The sequence below is a fragment of the Euprymna scolopes genome, chromosome 19, assembly GCF_053919585.1.
Source record: "Euprymna scolopes isolate OS-2025 chromosome 19, ASM5391958v1, whole genome shotgun sequence".
In the NCBI taxonomy this organism is placed as follows: domain Eukaryota; kingdom Metazoa; phylum Mollusca; class Cephalopoda; order Sepiida; family Sepiolidae; genus Euprymna; species Euprymna scolopes.
The window spans coordinates 78,559,520-78,584,592 of record NC_136500.1 but is presented as its reverse complement, the minus strand read 5'-3'; the positions used below and the strand labels follow the sequence as shown (position 1 = coordinate 78,584,592).

At 33.7% G+C, this 25,073-nt stretch overlaps 1 protein-coding gene across 28 annotated transcripts in view; it reads left to right on the top strand.

Moving 5' to 3' along the window:
* LOC145239774 (rho GTPase-activating protein 39-like) overlaps window positions 1-25,073 on the top strand; it is a 1,121,368-nt gene that overhangs the window by 851,338 nt on the left and 244,957 nt on the right. For 16 of the 28 annotated variants that reach the window (XM_080103221.1, XM_080103223.1, XM_080103222.1 and 13 more), the window contains one exon: window positions 15,135-15,230. The exons of 9 other annotated variants lie outside the window; for them this stretch is intronic. In XM_080103221.1, coding sequence (XP_079959347.1) covers window positions 15,135-15,230 — 96 coding nt within the window. The remainder of the gene's footprint in view (window positions 1-15,134; window positions 15,231-25,073) is intronic. 3 more of the 28 variants (XM_080103220.1, XM_080103232.1, XM_080103246.1) reach the window with 1 other exon arrangement.

The window sequence follows — 25,073 nt, the reverse complement described above, 5'->3', positions numbered from 1 at the left end:
TTGTTTTGTTATATACAGAGTGTTGCAAATGTATCTATCTGAAATGATATGGAACCCATTGTGTTCTGACGACCCTGCACCACCTAGAGCTCCATTGTCCCTCTGTAAGAAAAGGCACTAGGGATCCTCTACCATTATGACCTGTTGAGAAAATTTCAGGAGATATGTTTTAGTTATGCCAATATCGTTGGAAGCCATCAAGACCATCTAGATTGAATTTTTTCTCACCAGAAAATAGAGTTGACTTCCACTTCTTAACGTCCAATGTTTGGTATTCACAACCAAACCTTAAATGGTCAACCTTGTGACGTGGAAACAGGTGAGGAATTTGTTTACGCTTTTTATTTACCATGCCTTTTTATCATAAGTGTCATCTGATGGTTACTGAACTGCAATCAGTGTCTGTAGCTGCCTTAATTTGACTAGAAGAAAGTCCCCATCTTTCACAACAACCCGTCTCGATGCAGGAGAAATTTTTTGTTGGGGGTGGGGCTACCAGTGGATTTTGCTTCTCCATAATTTTCACTATTCTTTAGAAAGTTGCAAATCAGGTTTACTGCGATTTACCTTAGCTGCAATCACCTGCTGTGACAAACCTTGCTTATGGAAATCTAGAATTCAAGCATACTCAACTATAAAGTAAGTTTTCTTGCTTTAGACATGGTGACACCTTTATGCAGTGATTGCTAACCTGTAACTGAATTAAAAAAAAAAAAACAGTTTTAACCCATAGTATTATAATTTTTATCAAGTGTAAAATGCCTCATTTTATAAAAATGTAAATTTCTGAATTAAATGTTTGAAATGTAGTTTTTTTTTCCATAACATTTTAGGTTGTAGTATTAGTAACCTTGAGTGGGAGGAGTTTAAAATCTATCCTTAAAAGAAAAAGGTTTCTTTTTTAAAGATTTTTAAGTGGTCTTAAATTTTTGATCAGAAGTGTATATATAAATAAAGATTTGGTCATTGCAATTTACAATAGTGTTGTTTACTTTTTCTAAATTCGAGACCCTTTTTGTTATTGGATCATAGAATTTAATATTTTGTAAAAATGAACCCTTAATTTGGAGGATTTTCTTTAAAAAATTTTAAGGAAACCCTGAGATAGAGCATGAAAAGCTTACTTAGCATTATTTTACTTCTGATAAATGATGAGATATTAGGATAGTTCTTGGCTTCACTTAAAATAAAATTAGGATAGTCCCTGACTGGTCTGGAAATTAGGACAGTTTCTGGGCCCACTTAAAATTCCAACAGTCCTTGACCGGTCTAAAAATTGGGACACTCTCTAGATCAACTCAGAATTGAATGATCACTGACTGAACTGATAACATGTCTAATCTGTAATTTAGAATAAGTTGTTGGACTAAGTATGTGTATTGTACATATTACATTAGTATTCAACTTAAAGACGATTTAATGTTGTTTTTGTTTTTTTTTATAGCATAATATATTTTAGAAACAAATTATGTTATAAAAAAAATAATACTAGTGTAGAAAAAATATTAAGAATAAAGTCGATGAATTCAGAAATAATGTTAAAAGAATGAATTTAGAAAAGACATTTTTGGAGTCTATCTGATGAAAGATTTAAAACAATTTGATCTGTATATTCCTAATATATATTCTGAGATATTGTAGAGACGTGTGCGTGAAATTACTTTGTTGTTCATTCAAACTTTATGTTTTGTTTTCTCCAGTTAGACCAGACTGCACACTGACATGAGCATTTCTCATGACGGTTTTCTACGCCTCACTACTTCCATGCTGGCTCATGACGAAACTGAGCCTTTGTGTTGATTTATAATGTTATTAACTAATACAAAATATATGTAAGTGACAGGAAGGTTTGAACTAGATTGTAAACTAACATCTAAGCCTTACTACTTCTGTGCCGGCTTCTGACAAATTGGAAGTGGTTGTTTTGTTTGTAACACCATCACTAGTGATTAGCTCACAATGTTAATGGAATCTTTCTATCTCGGTGTTCGTTTTTCATCAGTTTCATTCTTTTATATGTATTGCCTTCACTACGGCTAAGGAGCTTCATCTATCCTTTATATGGTAACCCTCAAAGTTTAAATGCCATTATTGCTTAAAATAAGGAATCCCCCAAAGAAGCATAATAAATAATTACACGATTTAATTGAACACTAGGACAATATAAGAATAATACATAACATTGTGTTTCTTTGAAGGGAAATAACTCTTACAAGATCGAATGAAATCAGAATTTCAAAAAAAAAAAAAAAAAGAGAAAATGCCTCTATAAATCTCTTAAACTGTTTCACAATCGGATTTAAATTTGTTTATCTTAGTAGAATTATTTGCAGGAAACTTACAGGAAAGTAATTTTTTATTATTTACTAGCTGTTCCTATTCGGCATTGCCCTGTAATATATTTATTTGTAATTTTTTTTACTTTTTTTTTTTTTTTTTTTTTTTTAAACTGTGCCGTTTTTATATTTTTTGATTCAATCGAACAAAAGTAATTCTTTATAGACAACTACAGTTATGCTGCCTTTTTTTACAAGATGGTTGTCATTTGAAAATAATTCTAACTCTGATAAAGTATTTTTGGGAAGGAATTAAATTGAATTACATTTTATTCTTCCTAGCAGCATGTGGGAACGATCAATGCAAATTATCGTTTTTTTTTTTCTTGTTTGTTTTTAGTTTTTTTCATGGCAAGTGCTCGTCTGAGCTCCAATCTATGCCCCCACCTCTTGCCAAACTTTCACAAAGAAAACAGTCTACTATCTACAACTACTATCAACAATTTCCCCCCACTCTCTATCTGTACCTAAATCTAAATGCAGATTCCATAAACAAAACTTCTTTCCTAGAACTGCCCACCTGTGGAACACGATTCTACTGGCCTGGTTCACAGGCGATTACAATATAGTAGACTTCAAGTCCAATGTAAACAAGTTTTTGTTGAGCCTTCCCCTTAAATAATCAAAATTCTACCCAATCTACACCATTAACGATTAAACTACCATTCATTAAACCTTATCCTCCAATGGCCTTCAGGCCTTGATAAGTGGCAGCCCCCCCTCCCCCCTAATAAAAAAAGATGTATCAGAATCAAATGTTGCTTTTCTATAAAAAAAGAGGTGGGGGAGTTATCAGTGCCAAAAAAGCCATACATAAACTGACTTTAATTTATATATTAGACATTTTTTTCCCCTCTAAAATGTAAAAAAATATACTGTTCCCTTTATTTACCTCTCTATGAGGCTGGATCTGATGCAAGCTCGAGCATAACAGGGTGTGGCTATTAGTGTATGCCACAACAGAGCTCTATGGACAAATTTATCTTTAGTTGACCTTTGACAACTAAATATTTTCGTTTACTAGCCAAATTAAAAAGTTACTAGCCAAACCCACGTGATTGTTGGAATATGACATCTTTGTTCTGTGACGAGTATGCACATCATAAAGATTTTTCTGTTTTTTTTTTTTCTTTTTTTTAATAAGTGTAATTTTAAATATACAACAAATTTTATGTTTATATTTGAAGGTATAAACATTTTAATTTCTTCGGATGTCTTTGTAAACAGCCTTTTTTTTTGTTTAAATGATTTAACTTTTAGTTTTATTTAAAAACGAATAAAAAGTTGAAAAGATATTTTTCACTTGGTAGTGAGCTTTGGAAGATTGTCAGTGAAAGAAATACAATCGCCAAAAGAGAAGTTTTTCATTATTTCTAGTCACCACTTTGAAAAATTACTTGCAAATGCGACTGTTTCACTCGCAATGTAGAGTCCTGCACAAGAACACTTTTCATGGCTTGTAATGTTTCTCTGTTTCATATTACTTCAAAGTTCTTGGAAATTTTTAGTCGGGGTTTACTTGTACTCAAAAGTATCCTCATTTCATAACACTTGATTTCTATACGAGACACATAGATATATGAGACACATAGATATCCAAATATTCAATTAAAATTCTCCTAGTCTGGTAGAGTATCCAGCTTTGTGCTTCTACTTGAGATAACGTCACTTGAAGGTGCACACTATTCCTCATAAAAGACAGTGTAGGTTGGCCATAACAAGATCTTATTTGTGCTGCGAATATCAAGTGATTTTGAATATTTAGTCAGGGTTTACTTGTAGTGAAAAGTATCACCATGCCAGGTTGCCATGACAACCCCTGAAGAGAGACATCTTAGACACTCAAGGATAGCGTCTAGTAAGCATTGAAGCTCTCTCTCTCTCTCTGTAGGCAATGAAGCTCTCTCTCTCTCTGTAGGCAATGAAGCTCTCTCTCTCTCTCTGTAGGCAATGAAGCTCTCTCTCTCTCTCTCTCTCTCTCTCTCTGTAGGCAATGAAGCTCTCTCTCTCTCTCTCTCTCTCTCTGTAGGCAATGAAGCTCTCTCTCTCTCTCTGTAGGCAATGAAGCTCTCTCTCTCTCTCTCTCTGTAGGCAATGAAGCTCTCTCTCTCTCTCTCTGTAAGCAATGAAGCTCTCTCTCTCTCTCTCTCTCTCTCTCTGTAGGCAATGAAGCTCTCTCTCTCTCTCTCTGTAGGCAATGAAGTTCTCTCTCTCTCTCTCTCTCTGTAGGCAACGAAGCTCTCTCTCTCTCTCTCTCTCTCTCTCTCTGTAGGCAATCAAGCTCTCTCTCTCTCTCTGTAGGCAATCAAGCTCTCTCTCTCTCTCTGTAGGCAATCAAGCTCTCTCTCTCTCTGTGGGCAATTAAGCTCTCTCTCTCTCTCTCTCTTACTGTAGGCAATGAAGCTCTCTCTCTTACTGTAGGCAATGAATCTCTCTCTCTCTCTCTCTCTCTCTCTCTGTAGGCAATGAAGCTCTCTCTCTGTAGGCAATGAAGCTCTCTCTCTCTCTTACTGTAGGCAATGAATCTCTCTCTCTCTCTCTCTCTCTCTCTCTCTCTCTCTGTAGGCAATGAAGCTCTCTCTCTGTCGGCAATGAAGCTCTCTCTCTCTCTGTCGGCAATGAATCTCTCTCTCTCTCTCTCTCTCTCTCTCTCTCTGTAGGCAATGAAGCTCTCTCTCTCTCTGTAGGCAATGAAGCTCTCTCTCTCTCTCTCTCTCTCTCTCTCTCTCTCTGTGTAGGCAACGAAGCTCTCTCTCTCTCTCTCTCTCTCTGTAGGCAATGAGCTCTCTCTCTGTAGGCAATGAAGCTCTCTCTCTCTTACTGTAGGCAATGAATCTCTCTCTCTCTCTCTCTCTCTCTCTCTCTGTAGGCAATGAAGCTCTCTCTCTGTAGGTAATGAAGCTCTCTCTCTGTCGGCAATGAAGCTCTCTCTCTCTATGTAGGCAATGAATCTCTCTCTCTCTCTGTAGGCAATGAAGCTCTCTCTCTCTCTCTCTGTAGGCAATGAAGCTCTCTCTCTTTCTCTCTCTGTAGGCAATAAATCTCTCTCTCTCTCTCTCTCTCTCTCTCTCTCTCTCTCTCTCTGTAGGCAATGAAGCTCTCTCTCTGTAGGCAATAAAGCTCTCTCTCTCTCTGTTTCTCTCTGTGGGCAATGAAGCTCTCTCTCTCTCTCTCTTACTGTAGGCAATGAAGCTCTCTCTCTCTCTCTCTCTCTCTCTCTCTCTCTCTTACTGTAGGCAATGAAGCTCTCTCTCTCTCTCTCTCTCTCTCTTACTGTAGGCAATGAAGCTCTCTCTCTCTCTCTCTCTCTCTCTCTCTAGGCAATGAAGCTCTCTCTCTCTCTCTCTCTCTCTCTCTAGGCAATGAAGCTCTCTCTCTCTCTCTCTAGGCAATGAAGCTCTCTCTCTCTAGGCAATGAAGCTCTCTCTCACTCTCTCTGTAGGTAATAAAGCTCTCTCTCACTCTCTCTGTAGGCAATGAAGCTCTCTCTCTCTCTCTCTCTGTAGGCAATGAAGCTCTCTCTCTCTCTCTCTCTCTCTCTCTCTCTCTCTCTCTGTAGGCAATGAAGCTCTCTCTCACTCTTTCTGTAGGCAATGAAGCTCTCTCTCTTACTGTAGGCAATGAATCTCTCTCTCTCTCTCTCTCTCTCTCTCTCTCTCTCTCTCTCTCTCTCTCTCTCTCTCTCTCTCTCTCTCTCTCTCCATCCCTATAGGCTATCAAGCTCTCTTCATTTATTTAGTAATTGGTACTATTGGAAAAATAGTTTTTATAAGATTTCATTTAAAGAATTTTTTTTATTTTTATTTTTTTTATTTTACATAGGCTTCACCACATTATCAAGGCCAAGAGGCCACTCAAGGATAAGGGTTAAAGAGTGTACAGTAGAAATTGGGCAATATAATAATCATTAGTAATGAAAATTTGGTAAATTTGATAACTTGATTTGATTTGATTTGGAACGGCTCATCAAGAACTTATTTACGTTAGACTTGAAGACAACCATATTGTAGTCAGCCGGAAAGCAGGAAAACGGAAGACAATTCCACAGGCGTGCAGTTCTAAGAAAGAAGCTCTGTTCATGGAATCTATGTTTAGGTTTAGGCACAGATAAAGAGTGGGGGGAATTATTGATAGTGTTTACAGCTAGACGAGTGTTTCTTGTAAAAGTTTGGCGAGAGGGGACCATAGATTGAAGCTCAGTCGAACACTTTCCATGAAAATAACGATACATCAGAGACAAATTCGCAACATCTCTTCTGTGAGATAGAGGTTGCAAGGAAGAGAAAAGGACATCTCCTACGAGGCTACGAAGTCTATTTTGAACTCTATCAAGGCAGGACAAGTCCTTTCTAGCAGCTCCTGCCCAGATGTGGCAACAGTATTACATCCTTGGACGTACCTGGTTCTTATATAGATAGAGAATAGCATCAGTAGTGAGATATCTACCGGATCGATAGAAAGATCCCACCATTTTTCCAGCGGCCTTGGCAACAGATTTGATGTACGTATTCCATTTAAGATCAGGAGTAATGGTCAAGCCAAGAAGCTTGTTAAAACTTGAGGCCTCCTGAAGACGAGAGCCATTCATTTCAATTGATGCCAGATGTGGATCAGAATGTTGATGATGTAAAGAGAGAAGCTTGGTTTTAGATGCATTAAAAGTAACCAGCCACTCCTTACCCCATTGTACTACGTGCTGAAGATCAGAGGAGAGAGAATTGGAGAGAACTTGGTCGTTTACTGTCTTAGATGTGCTACCATAAATGGTAGTGTCGTCAGCATAAATGTCTACAAATGATGTAAGGATGTGATTTGGAAGATCATTAATGTAGATCAGGAAAAGAGTTGGACCCAGGATGGACCCCTGAGGGACACTGGCATTAATACTGTGAGCTTCTGATTTTTGCCCCTCAACTACTACTCTTATGAACCTATCAGAAAGAAATGATTTAATAATTGAGAAGACATTTCCAGCTATACCATAGCTAGAGATCTTATGAAGCAAACCTTTATGCCATACCCTATCAAAGGCCTTAGATATGTCAAGAGCGATTGCCCTAGAAAGGTTGCCTCCGTTGAGAGATTTGCTAATCCTATGAGATATAACTGTAAGCACATCTGCTGTAGATCTAGCAGAACGGAAACCATATTGAGTGTCACTAAGAAGGTTATTTTTGTTGAGATGGTTGATTACTTCTGTATTTAACACAGATTCCAGCAACTTACTCATGACGCACAGGAGACTTATTGGCCTGTACTGAGAGGGGGATGAGCGATCACCTGAATTCTTAAATACAGGGCATACTGATGAAATTTTCCAGGGAGATGGGAAACTATTCTCCTTAAGACAACGTTTAAACAGTTTTGTAAGTATGGGCGCTAGTTCAGGTTGAAGTTTTTTGAGTACTATAATTGGAATACCGTCAGGGCCAGTTGCTTTACTGGAATCAAGGTTTTTGATTAGCTTGGCAACAACACATACAGATATACGTATATCACATAGCTTGTTTTCTGATACAGGAGGAAATATTGGGGGTTGGCGGCCTTGATCGCAAAGGGTAGAATTAGCTGCAAAGTTCTTGACAAAGAGTTTGGCTTTGTCTGATGCTGACGAGATTACCTCAGGTCCATTGATAATAGTTGGGATGGAGCACACGCTTCTGTTCAGGATTCTGTTTGCTATTTGCCAAAGCTGGTGGGAACCAAGCCGCTGCTCTGCTACTTTGGACTTAACAGATTGAGCATACAACTCTCTTGCATTCTTTATTACTTTCTTACAATGGTTGCTGGCAGTCCTGAAAGCGGCTTTAGTTTCCATACATCTATTACGTTGGAAACAGTGGAAAAAATTATTTCTGTGCGCAATGGCAGCAGCACATTCTGGAGAGAGCTGGCTGTTAGGTTTTTGCTGAAACTTTTTCGAGGGTATGAAACGGTCAATACCTACAATTAACCATTCCGTCAGGTCTAATACTATAGAGGACACATCCTTTTTAAACATGGAATGCAGAGGTAGATCAGATATAAATGTACGGAAGCTATCCCAGTCAGCCTTAGTGTATCGATATACTGTACGATGGAGAGGTACGTCTGGGGACTTATTACATTTCATTTTTATCTTAATTGATACAACAGAGTGGTCGGAAGATCCAAGAGGCGACAGAACAGAAACTGAACATAGTTCAGGGCAAGTTGTGAGAAAAAGGTCTAGTAGGCTCGCATACTGGCCGTCATTGTCGGGCACCGGTGGGTTCCTGAACAATCTGAGTGAGGTCATAGGCAATGGAGAAATCATGACAGAACCTCCCCTCATCATCGGTCTTGTTTGAGTGGGTCAACCATTCGACGTTGTGAACATTGAAGTCACCACATACGTGAATGTTAGCTGAAGGATAAGCAGATAGGACTTGGTCAATTTTCTCAGATATGCTTTGAAAGATAGTAACTCCGCTGTTATGGGGGCGATAGAGAGTAAATATAAATGCAGTAGTGTGAGCTAAAGCTACCCGGAAGCACATATAGGGTAAGTTAGGATCTTCCCTGGAGATGTCCCTACCACATGGAAAGCTATCTTTAATATAGGCACATATTCCATGCCCATGGCAATCTTGGGGGTCAGATTTAGAAGTTAGAGTATCCTTTAATTGCGAACTCTTCTAGGGAAATAGCCTGTCCAATGCCAGTTTCACTTAAAAATAAAAGGTCTGGTTTAGTCTCCTGTAATTGGGTTTCAACCTCTGGAAGGTTAGAACGTAGACCCCTGATGTTGGAGAAGGAGACATGGTAGTAGGGGTCTACGTTGGAAGTTGGAGAACCGGGTTTAATCGTGTATTTTTTCTTGAAACTTTGAAGTTGATTAAAAAAGAAAAAAAAATTGGAACTTGTTTTTTAAGCAGCAGAACTAAATATTATTTGTATTATATCATTCTGAACACTATTCTCATCTTTGTTATTATTTTCACAACGTTTTGGCTGATGTAACCTCTGACGTTTTTCAGATGTGTCTTTTCAAACTTTCGAATCTTCATGGAAACTCAGTGAACTTACATGGAATTTCGAATTAAACCTTTTATTTTATTTTCAAGGATAGTGCTCTCGTTTTATCAGCGATGACCGGGTAGAAGTATTAATTTTTGTTATTCTTAATTATTACCGCCTGTAGTAAGACTTGAACCATCAATTTCTAAAAGACTGTTGATTAAAACTGATTGTAATCAATGATTTTAACCATTACAGAATTGGATAATTCTGTATAGGTTTCCAAGTTCAAAATGATGCACTTGAAGAAGGTCAGAGGTTACATTGGGTGTCATTGTGAAAATAACAACCAAAATGAGAATAATTATATGCATAATTCAAGTGATACAAATTATTTATCCTCATCTAACAAAAGGAGAGCAGAAAGTAGACCTTAGGTTTATTTTATACTTTAGTCCTTGCATTCCATGAGCGTTGCTTCTGACAATGGGGGAAGAATTGCTGTTTTCTGGGTAGGAATTTATTCACCTAACACATTGCTTGCTAGTTTTTTGACATAGGAGTAATATTTAAAAAAAAAAATTTTTTTTGTTTAGCTCCTTACATCAAGTGGCTTCATGCCTTGCCTGGAGTGATTTTCATTTTAGAAAAACAAAAAAATTCCGAAACATAAATGTTTGTCAGATGTTTATATTATACTTTTGTTTCTCAAATTTTTCTTATGTTTAATCATTTATTAATTAATTTGGGAACTATCAACATTGGTCATTTCTTTTTCTTGCTGATCAAGCTCAAGATATTCGCTTGTTATATGTGTGTGTGTGTGTGTATATATATATATATATATATATATATATATATAATTGGCAAACATATAGAACTTATCCGGTGAGATTTTAAAAGTTAGACCTAAATAGCATGTAAGCTGACATATGAAATGTTGATTCTGACAATTTTAATTTGTTATTTCTGTACCATGTTATTAACAATAAGGTATTTCGTTAGAATTTATTTATAAAAATTATGTAATCCTGTTCAGATAAATCAGAAAATGGAAACATTTATCAATTGTGATTGAAAAAAAAATCAAAATCACGACTGCTGTGCGTTGGCCATCATGTAATGCAGGCCAGGAAAGATGCTAGTTCAATCTAACCCGGGTAAACACCATTACAGCAACAACAACATTATAGAAAAAGAAAACAAACAAACAAAATATTTCTATTATTAAAAGTTATATATTGGTTAATATAACCTACATTTTTATTTACTAGTCACCCATCTTGATACTGACCAGGTTTGATGTTGCTTAACTTTGGGGGATCTGACATAAACAAGTTTTTTGTTTTTGTTATTAATGTATGTAAGCCATAAAACCTGTGCTATTGGTTACCACTGCAACTGAAATGCAGCCTCTTCCTCAATATACCCATCACTTAGGATTTCCTTCACAGACCTAGCATTATTTTGGAGTAGGGGGTATGTTTTTCTGCTGAAGCATACGCTATCATGTTTCATAGACTTCTCACCTGCCTGCATTGCACACCACCAACAACAGCATCTATCCCCTTATCTGGTGTTGGCCTCATCTTCGCTTGGCTTGCTTTTCTGATCAAAGCAGCAAAAGGAAGTTTGAGTGGCAGCATCCATTGTCATCTCATGACTAACTGAGAATATATATATATATATATATATATATATATATAAAAAGACAAGATGGTTGCTCATTCTTTGAAAACCTTTGCTTCACAGTATTAAACCTCTTTGCAGAGAGCATCCATTGTCTATGAAGACTGAATGGAGACCTGTTAGATTAAACATGTGGATGGTATCATGGATAGATAGTGCTATGCAGATGCTCATAAACTTTTTTTGCAACTACACTCCACATAGTTGAGCGAGTGAGGAAACTAAATGTTAATGGTCATGTGATCATAAATTATTTTTAAAAATTTCTTTAAAAGTTTCTTATCTCTAATCAGGCGATATTCGTTGACCCTTTCTGATCTAAAATGACCTTTACTCTTCACATAAAACTTGTATTTGATGTCTTTGTGGACAACATTGCAGATTGTACCTCATCGTATGTCAGAAAAAATAGTCTCTTTCTGAATTGCAGCAATCATAAGTGAATCTAGTTAAGTAGTCCTTGTTCATATCGAACATTATTTTAACTATGGAGACTTTTAAGGATTACTAGACTACCCGTGACCCGTTGGGTCAGTATGTTACATTAGCTATTGAAATAATGTATGAGCATGACACTTGTGATATAAAGAAAATAGCTTTTTGTGACATAGCAGAAACATTTCTATGAAAGTATATTAAAATGAAAAAGAATATAGATAGATTTCTATGAGTCGTTCTGTTTATAATTGTTTATTTTTTGAAAAAAAAAACCAAACAAACTTACAGCCATCGAATTATAAGTGGTTTGCCATACTTATAGGTAAATGTGCACTGAACAGATACCATAATACTTAAAGTTAAATTCAAATTTTGATATATTGTTTAATTTAAACGCGAAAAAAAAAATTGGGATGCTGAAAATGTATACAGTAAAACAATACGTTGTATAATGCTCTGGTTGTTCAACGGGTTAAAGTAGATTTATTTGTAAGAAAATTGCATTAAAATAACTTAAACGTTATATAGAAATGAACGATGTAAAAATGATGCAGAAAGTATTAACAATTATTTAGATAACTTAAATGCGAAAAAAAAAAAAAAATTGGGACGCTAAAAACCTACACAGTAAAACAATACGCTGTCAACGGGTCAAAGTTGATTTATTTGTAAGAAAATTGTTACAATATACTTGTAATACAGAATAGTTGCAAAACATCCCCACACTTCCCATATTAAATAATAATTTCTAAATAATAACGTTAATATTTCAGTGCGCAGGTCAAATTCTGCAAAAGTAGCGATTTGTGTTTATTTGTTTACGCTGTTATGGGTTTATATTTATGCACGCATGCGCAACCGGAAGTCGTAAACCGGATGTTGGGTTACAACACGCGTTACAAGATCATCTGTGTTTTATAATTATATAGATTTAGCGTCATAGGGAGGTTCATTAACCCTTTTCTCAACTACGTTTCATGTATTGCAGTCCAAAAGATTGAGATCTACAAGAAAAAAAATTTTCTGCCATTTATTTTGGCATTCCATGAGTGATTAAGCAATTTTTATTCACGCTTTCTGACATGAAATTTCCTTTCTTTCTGACATACAGTGTTCTTTTGCAATCTGTCTTATGGACCTCTTAAGCTTACCACCAACGGTGTGCTGTACTTGCCAAATAAATGCAGGCCTTCTAATACTCTCAGTGTGTCTAGAATATTTCTTTCATTTTAATGAGGTTGAAACCTTTCCATCTTATGCCTTCAACTCTTTGTGAAATTTGTCAACAAAAGATTGACCAACTTTTGAAAATGGTTCTATTTCTAAATTGCTGTATTCAGCCTTTATGATAATTGTGTTGCATTTCTTCCTTGTGTCATACATGAGGTCTTGTAATTATACCTTGTGAGCTGTTTGCTGTGTAGTCCTTCCAGACCGAAAGAAATACCACATATAAATAAACTCTTTTATACCTTGAAAAAGGGCTGTTAAGAAAAAAACTGTTGAAAAACAGAGCAGATTTATTCGACTTGATCTTTGTTCCAAATCACTGACTAGAGGCAGGAAGACAGATATTGATTATCATTGTGTGATCATATCTTATCACAACATTTTAAAATAACATGTTCACACATTTAGTGCTTCCAACGAACTACCAACTTCTCTTGCTCACTCTCTTTCTCTTTCTGAACCATATGATGTCACTTCGTTTCTATTAATTTCCACACACCCCAATAATTTTAATCTGGATTTCAGAAAGTTATCCTGACTGAACTTTCATTTCCTGGTATCCTAAATTAACCATTTTATATCCGAATGGGTTTATTCATCTAATATTAATAAGTGTAAAAATTATCTTCACAACATCTAATACCTCTTCTACAGCTATGTGTTAAATTGCAAATTGTGTTGATTAAATCATATAATGAATCATAGGTATTGTTTTTCAGCATTGAATAATCCCAAAGAGTTGATATGCTATAAAACTGACAAACCGAAATGTCTAGATTGAGTGGGTAATGAATGAGCCAAAAATACATTAATCTGTTGTTTTAAAAAAAAAAAAGGTTTCTTTTCAATTTTCAATATTATTTATTCAATAAATAACAACAAATAATAGTTAGTTAATAAAAATTTTTTTTTTTTTCAAAATCAATATGCAAATATCAGGAATTTTCATTGGATGTCCTGCTGTGTTTGTAGATCGAGAGCAGGTTCTCCATAAAGAATGACGATAGAACTCCTAAAGACACCTCATTTCATGAGTGTCCCCGCTTCATCACCAGACTCTTGAGAAAGTTGCACGTGATGGTATTTACCGTTCCACTCGTCTCCACTGAACACAAATCTGTTGAGATGACCGGCATATTTTAATCGGTTGTGCTTCTCTGTGGATGCTGGCCTCATTGCCGATTCTGCTATTGACGTAAAATTGTTGCTGCAAATCGCATGCTTATATAAGTGACTAATATTATTTGTTGTTATTTATGAAATAAATATATACTTTCCAAATATTGTTTTAGAATCTTAATTTCACAGTAAGTGTTTATTTATATATATATATATATATATATATATATATATATATATATATATTACATATTTTTTATCTATTTATTGAAATAATGTCAAACATCTGCAATTAAAAAAAAATATTAAGTACTGCAATTCAATATAAAATGCTTATAATGTTGTTTTCTTGGACTAAATATTGCATATTTAAAAAAAAAAATACTATCGATAAATAGTGGTATGCAGAGGGTGGCGTTGACAGGGCAGTGCCTCAACCTAAGGAATCCAAATGGGGGTGTTCATTCATATTCAAACTATCTCCCTTCTGTTTCTCAGTATTAAAACTTGTATACTTGAGTCTTTTAGGCATACAATCAAGGAGTTTCACCCTCCCCCCACCCCACACACACATTATCCAGGTATTAACAGAGCATTGCCAGACCTCTGCACACCACTATTGGTAAATCTATTTGATGGTCTTATTACTGACTGTCTAAGTATATTATGTATCTTTTTTTTTTTTTTTAAATGTCACTATTTATTAAGTATTTTGTCCTTGAACTGATGTGATGTTTTTTGGTGTGAAATTGTTTTTTGTGTGTTTTTTTTTTTTTGTTATTGTTTTTTTGCGTTTGTATTTTTTGTTTGTTTTTTTATTTTGTATGTTTTTCTTTTTCCAAGTCAGCATGAATCCTGTGTTTCCATTTGTTGTTTAGCTGGACACAAGAAACTCCTTCCTCTCTTGTTTTTCTTTCTTTCCTCCTTTTTCTCCTTATTTTCTTTTTCTTTCTTTCTTTCTTTCTCTCTTTTTTTCCTTTTTTCTCCTTTTTTTTCCAATCTTTCTTTAGCGCTACATTCCCAGTCCTTTACCAGAACGCCTTCTCCCTTTGCAACCTCAATATCTAATCGTTAATTGCGGAGAAAAAGTCGCAAAAAAGAAAGAAAACATTAAAATAGCCAATTCCTTTTACATTTCACCCAGTCATTATCATCATCATCTTCTTCGTAGTAGACTTTTATATCTATCCATGTATACATTTAAAAAAAAAAAAAAGAAAGTAAAACACATTGTAACCAACCTACCAAACAACAACCGTTCTAAAATAGCCGACCCTTAGCATGGACACTTTTTTTTTTTAAAAAAAACCCACATTTTTTTTTTTTGTTCCTCTTATATTGCAGACTTTGAAACAAAATACCGAAGTTCGTGATGGTGAATCCAAACAGGTATGCATCAAGAGGGAAATGGGGACACAAACTCCAGATAACAGGAGTCCAGTAAGTGTGATTTCTTCCTCGGCGACCTCCTCCTCCTCCTCCTCCTATTACTACTACTACTACTACTACTACTGCTACTACCACTACTACTATTATTATTACTACTATTACTACTACTGCTGCTACAATTCTTTCTCCTTTTTCATCTTCGAATCAAGGTGCCTTTGTAGCATGGAGTAGAATGTCCCCAGCTTCATCAGTCTGTAAACTTGTTTTTCCATCATAAAAAAAGGACATGCAACCATCCTTACTACCTGGTAGTCTGCTTCAGCAAGTGTTTCTCGCTGAGCCACCTGCCCACAAGTAATCATCTACCTGGCCCTACCTGTGCAGGTTCTGGGAGGATGGGGGATTGGTATTCAAGACATTGTTCTCCACTAAGAGAGAAGCATTTATTTCCTCACCGTCGTCCCCTGTTTTTCCTTCTCTCTCTCTCTCTCTCTTCATCTATTCACATCGTTCATTTAGAATTATCGACATCTCTTAGGCCCATTTTGGAGTTGAGGTTGTTGTTGGTAAATCGTGTGTCCCTTACAGCCTGACTTCTTGTAGATAGCCGCGGTATTAATTCTTAGCCAATTTCTGATAAGGATCTTAACGGATTCAAACACGATTGACCTGTATTACGTCATTTTCGACTTTATTTAAACAGATTCACAATTCAAATCACACTTGCCATCTACCCATCTCCGAACACTTAGTTTTAAGGGGTTTTATTTTCGTTTAATTTATATAATTTTCGGTGTAAAGGTTATGTAGGTAAAGGTTCAGAATAGTTAACAGTCACAAACTCGTAAACAAAAATTAAAAACGACAAATAATTTAGATCAAATACAATAGAATTAAATTCTTGTACACTTGTAACTTGTAGAAATTGCGAGAATTTTATATTTCAGAATTTCATTTCAATACTTGTGCCGATAGAAATCTATCTGTTAACAAAAACGGTCGGTTGCAGATATCAGCTTGAAGTAATTGCTTGTCTAGCCACACTGATGAGTCGTGATGAAGCAAATGTTAATAATTTGAGCTAGTGTAAAAAGTAGATAACCGCATAATCAACTTTAAAACACTCATGCAGAGTTTATAGTTCGTCCTTATTTTATCATAAGACTTTTTAGCATACACATTTAGATTTTGGATTTTGATTACAAATTACAAAAATATATAAGCGATAGACATGAAACAGTAAGGAGGGGGAGGAATGTGGGAGGAAAGTTATAAAAGGAAGAAGCTCAGATAAAGACATGATAGATACAGAAGATGAAAAGTATAGGATCTAAGGCAAAAAGGGAGTTGGTAGGAAGGAGTCTTACTTAAATTTTTTCCATATATTTTTTGTATACATTTTGTCAAACTTGATTCAAATTGATGTAATTCATATCTATATCATGCAAAATTATCTTGTTGGATTTTCAAAGTCCAGCCCAAATAGCAATCCAAAGTAAAAAATGTGGTTAATGATTGTGAAAACCTTGCTTCACTATGAACACAGCCCACATTCAGTATATAGTGTCTTTAGAGACAAACGGAGGCTAAACATGAGATTTTCAATGTCAAACCCAGATAGCAATCAGTCTGACATATTGATACTTTATTTAGACTAGACTATTTTTTGTTTTTTATTTTGTTGTTCCCCCCCCCCCTTCGACTATGTTATTAGCATGAATATATTTTATTTCTCTTCATTTTTTTTCTGAAAATACTTATTTCGGGTAGGAACGATCAGCTGTCTTATGTTGACTCTATTCAGATTTTGATACCCGGTACCTATAGTATACTTAACAAACGGCTGAACTTGTATGAAAATGTAGGCACATGCGTTAGTTTCTTTGTAGCTTAGCACCAGTAATTAAAAAAAAAAATTTTTTTTTAATAAATAAATAAAAAAGGAGGGTGGATTATTTTTTAAACGAGTATAATAGAGGAATATTATAGAACATGGTTATTTGTGGAGTGCTCTGAATGTTTGTGTTCAAAGAATTCAAATAAGAACCAACATTTAAGAATTATTGGCACAAAAACAGAAAACTAGCTCTTATCCTCCACTCTATAATAAACACCAATGTGTATTTGTATACATATATAAATATCCATCCAGTCACCCAAAACTTAGTCAGTAAAGGAAATACCTGCCTGACAAAACCATTTCAAGTGTTAATAGGAGGGAGAAAAAGCAAATTTTTTATTTTTGCTGTTATTGCACCCCAAACATGACACTTTGATGTAAGAGGCTACTACTTGGAACCAAATTCACGGGGATATTATGTAGGGAGACGAGAAGCGATGAGACGTCTGTTCACATTACACTTGACCTTCTGCATGTCAGTAGAGTTAGGGAAGCAAGGACCAAGGAGGGAATTCCAAAGTCTAGCAGTTCAAAGGAAGAAACAATTTGAGTGGGAGGCTTTCCGACGTCTAGAGATCTCTACAGTGTAGGGGTGCGATTTTGCTGCTTGTCAGGAGTATTTACGTTGAGGAAACAAGTCAAACAACATACCCCTTTTCCACCGTCGTAAATGAATTCAGAAAACAATCTTTTATTCGACTTCCATAGCGAGACGATTTTCTTTTTTTTTTCTTTTTTCCCTTCAGAAAGGAAAGCGTATCAATTAGTATAAAACTGATGCTTTCTTTTTTAAACTTTTTTTAGTTTGAAACGGTTTCTCTCTGTTTTTTTTTTATATAACTTCGCGACTTAATGTTATTTTATGTGAATATTAGTGAAAATACTGGCGAAGCATATTTTTCTCCCTCTATTTTTGGCACACTCGTATTTTAACATTGCTGCATACTCCAGTAGTGAAGTTAAACTAAGTTTCCTAAAATTCGAAAAGATACGCCGAAAAAGATCCACAGGTTCTATCACGTATTTCTTAGCAATATCTAGAGATAAATCCATAGGTCCTTCAGGATTTGGTCAATAAGGAGATCTTAGGTCATGTTTCTTTTTTTTTTTTCGAAAGGAAGCGGGGGTGGGGGCTGGTTGTTATTACCGACCTCAGCAATTATGATCTTATTTATCAAATATCCTATATCCCGCCCCTTTGGCTCCACCTCATCCCCCCCTCAGCCGCCCCTATCTCATTAATTCTTCTATTCCCTTCTTAGTATGTGTAATTTCAATGTCTTTATACTCAGCCCTCCTTTTTATTTTTCACCTTTCTCGTCGCTTGAGGCAGGACACAGGGTTTGTTTGTTTGTTTTGTCTTTGTTTTGTTTTTTTTCCCCCATGAATTCTCAGGTAAATTAAAATTGTTAAACAAACAAAAAAAAATACATAAAAATGATTAAAACAACACCGACAAAGAAAAAAGCAGAAAACTTATATCTATTTAGGTTCCGACATATTATTTCATAACATCTTTAGTTTTCTTTTGTAGTTTTGAAACAATTTAAGATACGTGTTGTTTGTATTATTCAGCCTCTTGGTCGTTAGATTCAGAATGTTTCGAATATAACTTTCAGACCCTCTTTATGTGAATCTTATTAAACATTGGAAGCTTTTAGTTTTTGGACTTTGGACTCTTTAGATGAAGTTGAACAAAGTTTCCCAAGTTCAAAATGATGCACCTGAAGAAGGTCCACGGGTTACATCAGTCGAAACGTTGTGGATATAACAATTAACAATAGTCGTCCAAATGATGCAAATTTTCAATACGTGTAAAAAAAAAAAAAAGTTAAAAATATCTTTTTACAAAAAAGAATAAAATTCAGAGGAACTTGGATGAGGACATATAAAAAAGAAATAACAATCTCTATTACAAAAAAACAATAAAACCTCTTAACCATAGAAAACCAACAACAATCAGTTAATTATCTATGTCTTTATTAAATTAATTAATAATTAATTAAAGTGGTTTACTTTTCATATTAAGCAAATCTAAGAAATAATATCTAGATTAGTTGTGAGTTTCTTTTTCAATGGCTAATTTATAAAACTCAAAGTAAGGTTTAAAAAATATGCAATTGATTATCTATGAATTAATTTTCATATTATTTGAAAAAAAAAAGCAATAGGCAAAGTATATTAAAATAGTAGTTTTTATGATGTCATACCTAAGTTTGAATCTTATGTAAGTTTTAAAAAATTTTAACTGGATATGTTTTATAAATTTCAAAAAATTAATGACATGATAACATAAAAAAAGCATTATATAATATTTTTGTAACTGACATTTTTTTTTTTTTCATAGTTCGCAAAAAGGGTAGACGTCAAGAGTGTTCATAATTAGTTAAAAGCAAATTACTTTTGCTTAAAAACTTCATTTCTAATGTTTTTTGAAAAAAAAAATGTAAAAAATTCATTGTAGTTTATCTTTCATGTTAAATTACATTTTTTTTCTTTTCCTTTCAACAAAATTTCGTAAATCTTTTCTTAGTATTAGTAGAAGCGATAAAATTTGACATACCCAGATACTGTACCGACACTGCTCAAAGAAGCAGGTATGTACCAGTTAGATTTAAAATGTTCCTTAATATAAATGCCAAAGATAATTCCTTATTTTATTTATTTTAATATTGAGATACTTACAATTTTGCAATTGGAGGGAAGGTTGTTTCTTTAGCGATTTAATGACAATTAATCCTTTCCCCTCAAGCATCCAAAGGAAATATTTGTGTTCCTAGTCTATTGAATGAGCACCCCACTAAAACTGTAGTTGTTTGTGTGTCTATATTTGACCTCCTCCATTTTTTTTTTTTTTTTGTTATTGTATTTCGTATATTGACATATGCTCCCTTCACCCTGGGCACAAAATCATTTTGATGGCATGATTTCAGCACTGTGTGTGTTTTCCCCTGTAGAGATATTGTCTGATGGGAAACTTTTTACTTATTACTTGTAGAGTTACCATTTCCTTCTACTAATTCATAAACAATTAGAGAAAAAAAAAAAAAATATCAGTGTCATCCTGCATGGTAAGTGTATAGTTTTGTTGGCTTTTTGGAATGTATTGCATGATAACTTGAATTTATCCTTGTTTCACAGGTGTGTATGTACATTATATATATATATATATATATAAAGACTCGGAATCTGTAATTGTATCGGAATCAAAAATTTAGTATGGAATCTGTTATTAAATCAGGAAAAATACTGTAATCGTCCCATCACTAATATCTATATACATATATATTTTGGATAAAAGGATTCCAGCAGAGTGGTCTACCATAAGGAAAAATCCGAAAATAAGAGCGTATTATTTGTTTTATTTACAGAAAATTTAGATCAGTCTTCAATACCGTCGGTTTCAAATCTGATAATTAGGGACCGTTTTAGATACCTTTATCAAGCTCTCTTCAGCAGATACTCATCTTTTAAATTTTCCTAATTATCAGGTTTGAAACCGACGGTACTAATGACTTATCTAAACTTTTTGTAAATAAAACATATATATATAATGCTCTGTTTTTACATGTTAACAGTCATCAGGGTTTTACTTTGAAAAGGTTATTTTATATAAAAGGAAAAAGAAAATATATGCAAAAACGTATTTTCCAATATAATTATATATACAATTTTTACTAACCCATGTATGTACACATAAAATATAAGGTAATATAATATGTTGTGTATATATATTTTAAATATTTGCTTTAACAGTGCACAATATGCAAGTAGAGCTTAATAGTATTATGCAAATATATCTCTGACACTTTAAACTACACAGAGGCGTCTATGTTTCATTTGCACAGGAAATCATCAGACAAAATGTGTGAATGAAACATGGATGTCTCTGTGTAGCTTACTTGCCATAGATATATTTTTTATACTACCTTGTGTGTATGTATCTGTATATATATATATATATATATATATATATATATATATATATATATATAAAACAATGGTATTTTAAATTCCAAGTTTTTATTCATATTTTTACTTTCCAAATAAAAAAAAGGAAATATCAATCAAATTCTTGGCAAGTGTTTCGTGCAGAAATAAACATAATTTTGTGTGTGTGTGTATATATATATATATATATATATATATATATATATATATATATATGAGAGAGAGAGAGAAAGACTCAAAGTAAGAGTGTAAGTTACATTAAGTAAATAAAAGCAAATATGTTTATCTCAATATTATAGTTATTGATTAATAAATAACTATAATATTGAATATATATATATTCAATATTATAGTTATTTAATCAATAACTATAATATTGAGATAAACATTTGCTTTTATTTACTTAATTGAAAACTCAAACTTCATTTTTAGCATAAAGTAATGTACACTCTTACTTTGAGTCTCTCTCTCTCTCTCTCTCTCTCTCTCTCTCTCTCTATATATATATATATATATATATATATATATATATATATATATATATATATATATATATAGAATGAATGGATCATAGGAAGAATAAACACTACTATATTTGAGTTAAATCAAAGGTTTACTTTTGGCCTTATCATATTTTTTCTGGTTATTTTGTATCCGGTAACAACTTAATTTTAATGATTTTCTTTTGTTTAATTTACACTTTATTTTAATAATAATTAAACAAAAAATAAATTTGAAAACATTTTTTATTCATAAACACATGAAAGTTTTTTTTTTTTTTTTTTTTTTTTTTAAGATTTTGAATTAAACAAATGAAAGTTTTTAAAATAACATTTTTTTATAAAAGCTTTGTACCTAAAATTATTTAAATAAAACCGATGTTGTGGTTTCATAGATAAATTGTTTTAATAATTAAAGAATGCACATTAAAAAGATATAATCTATCCAACGTTTTTGGATTTTTTTTTTTCTTCGAAGTGTAACTAGAAATATTAAAAAAAAAGAAAATAATCTCAGAATAAACGCAAGTCTTTGACTTAGCTTAAATATTATAACAAGTATTATTCTAACGAGTTGAAAGAAAATGTTGATAGTATATATTAAAAAAAGAAACATACTTTCTTAAATAAAAGTTTTCTTTTCAGGTAGAAATAAAAAAAAAACATATTTTTCACCTATCTCTTTTCTTTTATGTTTTTTTTTTTATTGTTATTCTAATTAAAATCTTTATTTTTAATTTCGTCTTTTTTTCTGTTTTAATCATTTTCTTTTTTCCAGTTCGTCAAGTAAACTTTTTATTTGTAGTACTTTTCCACCCGGATGTCTCCACAGAGTGACAAACCTAACCTTACCAATTGATTCCTATCCCATTACTACAGGAATGCATCTATATCCACATGATCTTGAACTCCAGCTCGAGTCCATCCCACTGGACAATCAGTTTTTAATTAATAATTGTCTGTTTGACGTGTTGAATATATATTTGAGCTTTTGCCATTGATCTGTTCCTTGCTTTTAATAATGTATTCATGTATTTGGCTCTTATCGATCTGGGAGTGGGGGGGGGGCAATAACAACGTTTTTAATATAGATTAGTATTTATAACAAACTAGACGGAAACTCGTCCTAGGATAGGTAAAATTAATTTCTCTGAACAGAACAATTTTGCGCCACTTTTATGCCCCCTTATGAAGATTAAAATAGGGATATAATAATGGTGAAATCTGTTCAGGATCTTTATTCTAATTTTGATCCATGACATGATTTTGATTCTAGAAAATGTCTCAAATTCAAAGCTCAAGTTTAAGAAGAAATTGAAATTTGGATAATCTTACTTGGTGTCTAATGGCTCTGCATCAAATCTATATATATAAAAGCGAAAATGTATGTATGTATGTGTATATGTTTGTGTGTCTGCTAAAAACTTTCGACAGACAGAACAAAAATTCACAAATTTGGTCTCATATGAAAGCCCCATCCTTCGCCCGACAAATATCGAAAAATTGGCCAAAAACGTTAAGTTTTTTCACCCTGAAATCGGCACTTTTCTACAGGGGGGGGGTCAGCAAAAACCATCCTCTCATGACGAGATCGGTTCTACGCATGCGTCAGACGACGTCATAACCTGATTTAGTTTAAATATTTGAAGAACTGACACAATTTCATGTACGTCGTGTTAGGTCAGTTAGTTAGAGCGTTGGGTCATAATCTAAACGTTTTGGGTTCGAATCGTGGTGTGAGATGTCTTTTCGATTTTTTAGATTTTAATATTGAAGCAGGGTTATTTAAGCCATTTTTCACGTAACGTTCGTTTTTCTTTTCTTTTTTTTTTTTTTTTTTTTACTTTGCTTATTCTTAGGTTTTCATTAACACCCCCCCCCCCACCTCCGACCGACCACACACACCCAAAAACACCCGGGTACCCACCGATTTTTAAAATTTTAATATTGAAACAGGCTTATTTAAACCATTTTGCACGTGTTTTTTTTTTTTTTTTTTCTTTTTTCAGAAGTTTTAACGTTCGTTTTTCTGTTGTTTTTGTGTTTTGTTTTTCAGATTTTTACATTTAACATCGTTCCTTTGCCTTACGTTAGTTATTTTTTTGTGTTTTTTTTTTACTTCGCTTATTCTTATGTTTTGATTACCCTCCCCCACCGCCCGGGTACCCCCCCCCCCCCGCTTTATTTTTCAGATAAGTTTTAACGTTCGTTTTTCTGTTTTCTTTTTTTACTTCGTTATTCTTAGATTTTCATTAACACCCCCACCCCTTGCCCGACCACACACACCTCCAAACACTCGGGCAACGCCGGGTACCCCCCCCCCCCCGCTAGTTCAATATAAATCTGAAATATTTGAATTTTCAAATTGTAGGTTTCTGTCTATATTATATCCCTTAAAAACACCTTTAAAATATTCCAAAGAAATTGACATTTTAGGAATTTATTAATTGATATCTAAGACCTATTGCTAAAATTTCACAAAAATAATGAAGACATTTTACCCCCTTTGATTCATCAGAAGCAATATTTGATTTGTCAGCTTAAATGGTATTTGGGTCTGACTTTAAAAATCCGACAAGATAACTTTCTATGTTTTCTGATGTGGACTAGGTTAATAAATGAATTCTATTTAAAACTCGTTTCTTTGTTCTGACTCCATTTCAACATTACTGGTCTGCTGAACTGATACATTAGATCAATGTAAAAACTTTCAAATCATCCTGGCAGTTTTTCAATTGGCTTCTGTTCTCATGAAACTTGATGGTGGCAGCAATCAATCTACGTCAATTGTCTGATTAGTGTTCGCGTCTGTTATGCTGATAACAAATGTGATACGCAAAAGCATTCAGGATTGCCGGACCAGAACCATTTCTAACATTTCCGGTTCTAGCGTCAGTCCTTGACTGGTAACTTTTATAAAACTAATTCTAAGTATTTGCTCATAGCTGTTGATTTTTTACTTCAAATATTAAAAAAAAATTTTTTTAATTACTTTTTGCTTTACATTTCTGAATTTTTGAGATGAGGGTCGGTTATTCATATTATTTGGATACTTCAGACTACTGTTCTCAGTTGGAGTGTTATTTTCGTAACGTTTTGGTTGATCTAATCTCAGACTTTCTTCCGGGGTATTTTTGTTGAACTTGGGAATCTTTCTGAAATTACGAACAGAATCTTTCATTTAACCCATGGAGTAGCATGCTATCATTTCATTAGTCATGACTGGGTAGATTAGCAATTTTACTTTTGAGTGTCGTCTGCAAAATTTTACCAAGTACTTTATTCACTACATCTCAATTGTTGTAGGAATTTTAGGATCGCTAATCCTACTTTGTTTTCTAGATGTACAATCTTACAGCTTATCATTGTATATCAATATTTATTACTATATATTATTACTATAAGACTATGAATACGTTTTTTTAAGCAATGATCATAGATAGGTTTGTATCGATGATTTGTAATAAAGATTTTGTATTTGTCTATGTGAAACTGACACTGTATTATCACTTCAATTAATGCATTATTGCAGGATCTCCAAAT